Source organism: Conger conger, chromosome 12 (genome assembly GCF_963514075.1).
Source record: "Conger conger chromosome 12, fConCon1.1, whole genome shotgun sequence".
NCBI lineage: Eukaryota > Metazoa > Chordata > Actinopteri > Anguilliformes > Congridae > Conger > Conger conger.
The window spans coordinates 47884865-47892754 of NC_083771.1; the positions used below are offsets into that span (position 1 = coordinate 47884865).

Here is a 7890-nt window from a genome sequence, read left to right on the forward strand (position 1 = left end):
CTACTGAATGTTAGTTTGTTAGTTAGACGAACATATTAGTGTGTTAATTCTGTGCTAGTTGGGATTAGTATATTAGTGCTATCTACAAACATGAAATAGAGAGTAAGCAGGAAATAAGAACAGCGAGACAGAAGGAATCGTGGGAAACTGGAAAATTCCAAAACCACCCAAACAGTGAAGCACGCAGACAGGGGACTGGGGATCAGAAAACATTAAGACACAGACATCACAGGGGAAGACAAGTGCAAATACAAATGAATGTAAACAGAAAACCAGACATGAATATGAAAAATAATAAATGTACAAAAATACCAAAGAAACTAACAGACAAAAACCAGGATCATAATAGAATAATGAGTTTCCATGTGACCTACCTAGTGACAGCCAGGGTTTAAAATGCAGCGTAAAATGTTTAAATATAGACTTAAAAATGTTTTTGTATGGGAGCTCCACGGTGGTGCAAGGTTAAGGCATCGGACTTTGGTTCAACACACCAGTCCAGTAAGGCCTGTGCATGAGGGAGCAGCTCCGAGGGTGGGGGGAGGGACTCGGCAGGGTGGATCACTGCATACAAGTGTCCGTGAACACCTCAGAATCACAGTCTAGGGCTAGAGATGAATTGATGATGAACAGGGTACAATCACTGGCCATAGCATCACTCAGGAGTATGAAGCATTCAGTCTGCCAAGAACTTTAGTCATTTTTTGATGTGCAAGTATATGTATATATCTTATGATTGTATTACTGTACTAATGCAGCTTCCATCCCCAATGACAGAAACCAGTTTGGAGGAGCTGCTGAGAGACCTGGGACTGGAACACCACCTGAAGAACAAGCTGACTCTGAGCCAGGTGCTGCAGATTGATGGAGAGACATTATCTGATGAAAGCATCCAGTCTCTGAAATCTCTGCCATGGTGTTTCCTGAGGAAGCTGATGATGGTGAATGAGTCCTTTCGTAGAATGAGCTGCTCCTCAGAACAGGACACAGAGCCCCAAAGCCTGGATAGTTTACTAAGCAGTGAGGACAATCCACAGGACCACAGCAACAGAGTCAACCCCCTTGACCTCATAACTGCTGTATTTCTGTGCTCAGATGGCTTTCTCCAGCAGGAGATGGCTTTGAAAATGTCCATGTGCCAGTTCTCTGTGCCTCTGCTGCTTCCTACGTGTGATACCCAGCAGTGCACCTTAATGCTGTGGGCCATGAGGGATATTGTGAAAAAGTACAAGCCACACTCTTTGAAGGACCCAAGAGGGTTTGTAGAGGAGAGTATTGTTCTCTCTGACCTCCCCATGGTCTCTTTTGTGAGGCTGGGAAACTGCAGCATGTCCAAGTCTCACATTCTGAACCAAGTCCTCACTAACCCTCAGCAGTACCATGACACCTTTGTTCACAAAAATATGGAGTGTGGTGACACCCCAAGGACGATTTCCAATGGGCTGGTGGAAATCAGCTGGTATCTGCCCAGTGGGAACAAAAACACTGACATCTTCTCTGAGCCTCTGGCTATAGCTAACCTACGTGGGGACCTCAGAGACTTTGAAACTCAGTACGCTTTCCTCTGCCACACATCTACTGCTATATTTGTATTTTGCGATGACTTTAAGTTTGAACAAAGATTTCTGGACTCTAAGCAATTTAAGACTCATTGGATTTTGATCACCAATTCACAGAGCCAGAGCATCAATGAGGATGACTTCAGGAGATGTGTTTCTGAGACAAAACCCAGTAACATCATCAAAAAGCATCGACGGATGAATGATGCAGAATTTAAAAAACAACTGTGTTCGGTTATGCGTGGAATTTTAAAAGGAAACATTGTTAAAAAGAGCATTGAAGGGATGTCTGCTCTTGCCCTTAATTTAGGGATCCATGTTGATGAAGAGTACATCCACTGTAAGAGCGGAAAGCAGAAAGCTGATGAAATCACACGAGGAATATCTGACATATCGAGCTTCAAGGAGAAGGAGCTGCCCTTACAAGGGACTGCATGGAAACAGCTGGCCAAACTGGAGAAGGAACAGTGCAGGATGAAAAATGCTGGGGAGAAAAACATAGAAGTTTACAAGAATGAGCTTGCAGATCAGAGGCAGAAGCTCAGAGAACAGCAGAGGGATCACAGCATCTCCGATTCTATGTCCCATTTCATCTCTGCAATGTGCAATTCCACAGAGGAGTGCAAGTATTTCCTCAAGTGGATGAGGATCAATCTGGATAATCTGTCACGCAAAAGCCTTCCACCTCTTCGGGCAAAGTACAAGGAACAGTGTCAGAGTTCCTCAGAAAACAAGGAGCTCATTGCTAAGTTGGACAGGGAGATCTCCAGCTGCTCCTTGGGGACGGAGCACTTCCTGAGGGAAATGGGTCAGCTGTACGAGTCGGCCTGCTCACTCCCCGAAGCCCTCATCCCAGAGATTAAGCGCCTGCCACGTATCTGTGCCGAGCTGCTACAGGAGGGCTTTCCTCTTGAGCTGGTGGATGGTGACTCAAGCAATATTCCTCTGGAGTGGGTGACACAGGTTCTGAAAGAACTCCATGATCTCACACAGGATAAATGTGCGATCCGGGTGATCACTGTACTGGGGGTACAGAGCACTGGGAAGTCCACCCTCTTGAACACCATGTTTGGGGTCCAGTTTCCTGTCAGTAGTGGCAGGTGCACCAGAGGGGCCTTCATGCTCCTCATCAGAGTGAAAGAGGATTTTAAAGTGCGGCTTGGGTGTGATTACATCATGGTTATTGACACTGAAGGTTTGAAGGCACCACAGTTGGCACAGCTGGATGACAGTTATGAGCATGATAATGAACTGGCCACTCTGGTAGTGGGGCTGAGTGACATCACAGTCATCAACATCCCCATGGAGAACTCCACGGAAATGAACGATATCCTGCAGATTGTGGTGCACGCCTTCCTGCGCATGAAAGAAGTTGGGAGAAAACCCTGCTGTCAGTTTGTGCACCAGAATGTGCCAGACATCTCTGCCCATGACAGTAACATGAGAGACAGGACGCTTCTGCTGGAGAAGCTGAATAAGATGACCCAAGCAGCAGCTAAGATGGAAAAGAAGGGAAATAACAAAACATTTACTGATGTCATGGAGTATGATCCAGAGAGAAACACTTGGTACATTCCTGGGCTCTGGAATGGGAACCCTCCCATGGCCCCTGTCAATGCTGGCTACAGTGAGTCTGTGGATCTTTTCAAGAGGAGTGTGATTGAGAAGTTTATGGAACAAAAATCTGGAAACAGCTCAGCACACACAATCATTGAGTTTCTTGACTGGACCAAGAGCTTATGGCAAGCAGTAAAGTATGAGAACTTTATCTTCAGTTTCCGCAACAGCCTTGTAGCTGAAGCTTATGCTCAGCTTTGCACTGAGTTCAACCAATGGGATTGGGCCTTCAGGAAGAACATGCACTCCTGGCTCATGGAAGCTGAGACCAAGGTGTCAAACTTTGGCACAGAAGCAACATTTAAGAATGTGGATGAGTTCTTGACCAATCTGACAAATGAGGCCTTGGTAAAACTGAATAAAGGGGAAATGCTCATTTTGTCCAACCTCACTGAATTCTACAAGAGGCAAGATGGACATGTCTACTTAGTAGAGAAGTACAAGGAGGACTTGAACATCACAGCCAAAACCATCAGGAGGGAGACAGAGAACTCTGTGAAAAACAAGCTTGAGGCAGCGGTGGACATCAGAAAGGGTATGTTCAGGTTAGAGGACATCAAGAACAATCAAACGGCCACAATGGAGAAAAAGGTGCAGGGGCTGATTGAGAAATGCAGGAAAAGTAAAGATTTGTCTGATCAACAGCTGGAGGATGAATTTGAGAAGATGTGGGATGAGACTGTAGCAGAGCTGCGGTTCCCTGGCATGGAAGAACAAGACATTGTGCAAGACATCTCCCACCAGCTGTGGATTAACTTAGAGATGAAAGGCAGCTCAGTACGTGAAAATCTGTCCAAAGTGGGCAACTTGTCTGAATATGGAAGAGAGCCACTCAAAGTGAAAAATAAACATTTGGGATCAAATTGGGATCACTGGTTTTGGAATTTGGTCTCAGGAAAGGTGAAGGAGTTCCAGAAGGGAGTTGATCACATCATTGAGCAGAGCAAGCAATTTGTCGATGAGAAAGTGAGAACAAGATCTGATTACCATAAAACATACACAATAGAGTTGCTTTGCAAGGTAGATGAACTCCTGGACAGGCACGTGAATCTGGGAACTGCTGAATTTCAGGCCAAGCTGAAAATCCACATCTGTGGACATGCAGCACGGGAGTTTCAAAAAATGCATCTGGCTTTCATCCATGCAAATGATCCTCGTTACTGTCTGGAACAGTTCAAGCAACAGTACTACACAGACTTTAAGGACCTGTTCAACAAAAGAGACCAGTGTCAGAAGAAAGCCAATGATTTCACTGTCAACTGTCTTCAACCTGCGGTGAAGGAATACATCACCAAATCTCTGGGCCTTGACCTTGTGGATGAAATGTTGACAGGACAGACAGCCATTGATTTCAGCACTCGAACCTTCTTCCAGTTCTCAATCCTTGAGCAGCTGCTTAAGGATGATAACTTTCAGGACTTTGTGAAATACATAAAACAATATGAGACCTTTGTACATGACTGGATATTGAAGCTGATGGTGGAGCAGTTCTCGGAGGGAGATAGCCTCAGGAACATTGAGATGAGTCACCTGAAGGTGATGGTTAGCAGAATAAAAAAAGCCATTAAGACCTCACAGATGAAGGCAGCTGGAATGGGTGAGGAGGCCCAGAACATTCAGCAGTTCATTCAGGATATCTGTAGTGACCTAGGGAAGGAGCTTGTCATCCCCAAAGACCCCCTCAGCGCAGTCCTGGCCTTAAACTCTGCCAAACCAGAAGACTTTTCCCGGTGTCTGGAGCGGCTTGTGGATGAAATGGAGCAGGCTTTTACCGCAGAGTTTCAGAAAGGTGGGGATGTGAGGGCCAGGCTGACCTCACTGCCCTTTCAGCCACAGAAGGAGCTGTTTAACAGGGTGTTTGGCTGTGGGAAGCAGTGTCCCTTCTGCAGGGCCTCATGTGAAGCAGGTGGCAAGAGCCACACAGAGCACTTTGCTTCCATTCACCATCCTCAGGGCATTGCAGGATGGAGGAATCGTAAATCGCAGATATTAGTGAGCAATATCTGCTCCACCAGTGTTGCCAGTGAAAAAAACTTCAGGTTGACTGGAACAGAGGATAAATACCATCCATACAAGGACTACCTGAGCATTTACCCTGACTGGCGCATCCAGTCTGACAGCAGCATCCAGGCCTCAGACTACTGGAAGTACATCTTCAGCAAGTTTAACAAGCAGTTTGCAGAGGAATATGAAGCCAAGCCTGCTGATATTCCCCCCCAATGGAGATATATAACCCAGGAACAAGCCACGCAAAGTCTGAAGGCATCCTTCCAGATGAAAACAGGAGATTAAATTAAAAGGTTCATACAGCCTATATGTCATTAGGGCTGAACATGTTTCTTCTCAGTGGCATTAATATCAAATAGTCTGCTTACAGGTGCAACTCATAATGGTTAAGCGAAACAGAGCCCCAGCCAAGTTGAATGGCATGAAGAAACAGCAAGTTTTATACAATTCAAATAAAGCACTCATCATTTTAATAGGGGACAGTAGAATTCAATCATCACTGATGTTAGGAAAGAGTGAGAATTCCCAATCACTGATTGAGACACTGCTGAATTCCTGCAGCCTCCACTGAGTCTACTCTGGTTCTATGACATATAATACCATCAGCAGCTCATTGTACTCATAAAATCATCTTCATGCTATAAAGTGATATTGCCTCTATCCTTACCTATGCAGCATTTATCTGTACAAATCCTGCCTGAATCATTGTCGTGTCTAGGAAACGACAGAGTCCAAATCTTCAATTTGTCGAAAAACATCTTCGCGAGGGAAAAGACGACACCAGGCAGCAAGATCTTCAGGAAAATCAGACTTTATTAGCAGACGTGCATAAAGCCGGATCAGCTCTCCAGAACTGAACCCCGACTGGCATTTGTACACCCATTTTATACACAGTTACTCCACCTACAACTCCTCCTCAAACCTTATTCTGGCAAATCACCCACACTTTTCTTATCGTAACTCCTCCCAACGCTCCTCCCACAACGTCATTGTGGCAAATTGCCAACGGTCCTTATGCTCTGCCAACTCTGTACAAAGTTCAGGGCATTCTGCCAACTACGTGTCCTCACTTCACCCCGCACCTGCTCTTGGCAAACTACCAGACCTCAGAAAGTTCTGGATGCCCTCCCTCTAACACGTCATCCATACACGTCACTCTGTATCTTTCGCTTTTATAAGACGAACTAAGCAGCAGGAATCATTGAAAATATACAGACAAACTAAACATTTCATTAATATTCACTTCTAATATACTTTTCTAATCTACAGACATACTAAACATTTGATTAATTATTCTCTTCTAAGGGAATAAATGTACGTAGCATTCTTTGCTCTCATTTCAACAGTTTTCACTGTGGTTTCTTGCGTTTTCATAAGCTCAGCTATAATTAATGTTCTAGGTCAAATAGATACACTCCTGGCATAAAACATCGAGAGTCCCGGAGAAATCAGCTGTATAGTCATATCTTGCTCTGCCCGTGTCCTTGACAGTTTGGTCTACACAGTTCAAGACGGGCCCCCCCCCTGCCAGCTGGCTGGGCTCACTGTGTAATCCTGGCACAATTTAGCAGTTAATCAGTTTGAAACTATACAGGATACATATCATACTTTAATACAGATATATTGATAAACTTTTAGCACACATCGTCGAGAGTTTTGGAGGAACCAGCCTGCTCACTAAGGTGGAGTCTGATTTTGACTTGTGATTGGTTATCATGCTTTTAGGAGGGAGATCTTTCGTTCTGTGAATTTTCCCCTACATCATCATGGCTGATCTCTGTCCATTGTTCCATTCTTTAGGATAATAAATAGGCTGTGATATTTCAACAGTTTAATTTCATATTGTCACCTCCATATTCAAGACAACTTTTTTTTTTCTTCACAAAAAATCCCAAATATGTGTTCTATCTTGTTAATCATTCTTAGAATTAAAGCATATAACCTTCATGTGTCATTGGCAATTATCAGCTCTGCACTGCTTGCTTAGATGTTTGATGTTATAAATTATTTACTGCCTAATCATCACTATATGTTATATGTCACCATTATGACTATATTTTTCCATTTAAAAAACTGAATTCAAACTTTGTCAAATTAATTAATTTCTTCAGACACATTCACATTCTCACATTAAAAATAAACGTTTCATTTGATTTGAACTTATTTTGTTCAGTCCCTTGAACTGGGCTCAAAGTGAGAACATGTTTTTAGACAGGTTTAAAACAGCACTTCCTATGTATTTTCCTTGTTATGGATGTGATGCTTTGACTTGTGGAAGAACCTATGCACTTGTAAATCGCTTTGGATTAAAAGCTCTCTGCCAAATGACTAAAATGTAAAATGTAAATGTAGACATTTTTGCAAATTTCAATCGCGAAAACTCGAATCTCACATTTTGTTTTGAATGGTTTAATCTATGCAATCTATGCACTGTGTCTATTGAATGATTTGTTTTGATGGGTTCAATCGATGTACTGGGTATTGAGCAATGTAGTCTGATATGTAGAAATGCCATACTTTCGATGCACATGTAATCTCTTGGTATATTACTGTATTCTGCTGAATAAATAAAAATAAAGCAAGCCGTTAATAGTATAAAAAATAAAATGACCTTTTTATTTTCCGTAGATGTCAAACTCTCATACGTACATGAATGGTGGAAGTGGGGTGCGCTCTTGCGGACCCCACCCCCCGGATCAGAACATCA

General features: G+C 43.4%; 1 protein-coding gene across 1 annotated transcript; it reads left to right on the forward strand.

Moving 5' to 3' along the window:
- Positions 1-770: 770 nt before the first annotated feature.
- Positions 771-5677, forward strand: LOC133141631 (up-regulator of cell proliferation-like). Its single transcript, XM_061262196.1, has one exon. It carries the CDS (start codon positions 771-773, stop codon positions 5466-5468), a length of 4698 nt encoding a protein of 1565 aa, XP_061118180.1. The 3' UTR covers positions 5469-5677.
- Positions 5678-7890: the final 2213 nt, after the last annotated feature.

What these genes read in the sequence shown, in the direction of transcription:
- LOC133141631 (XM_061262196.1), top strand. Translation starts at nt 771, where the DNA reads ATGACAGAAACCAGTTTGGAGGAGCTGCTGAGAGACCTGGGACTGGAA.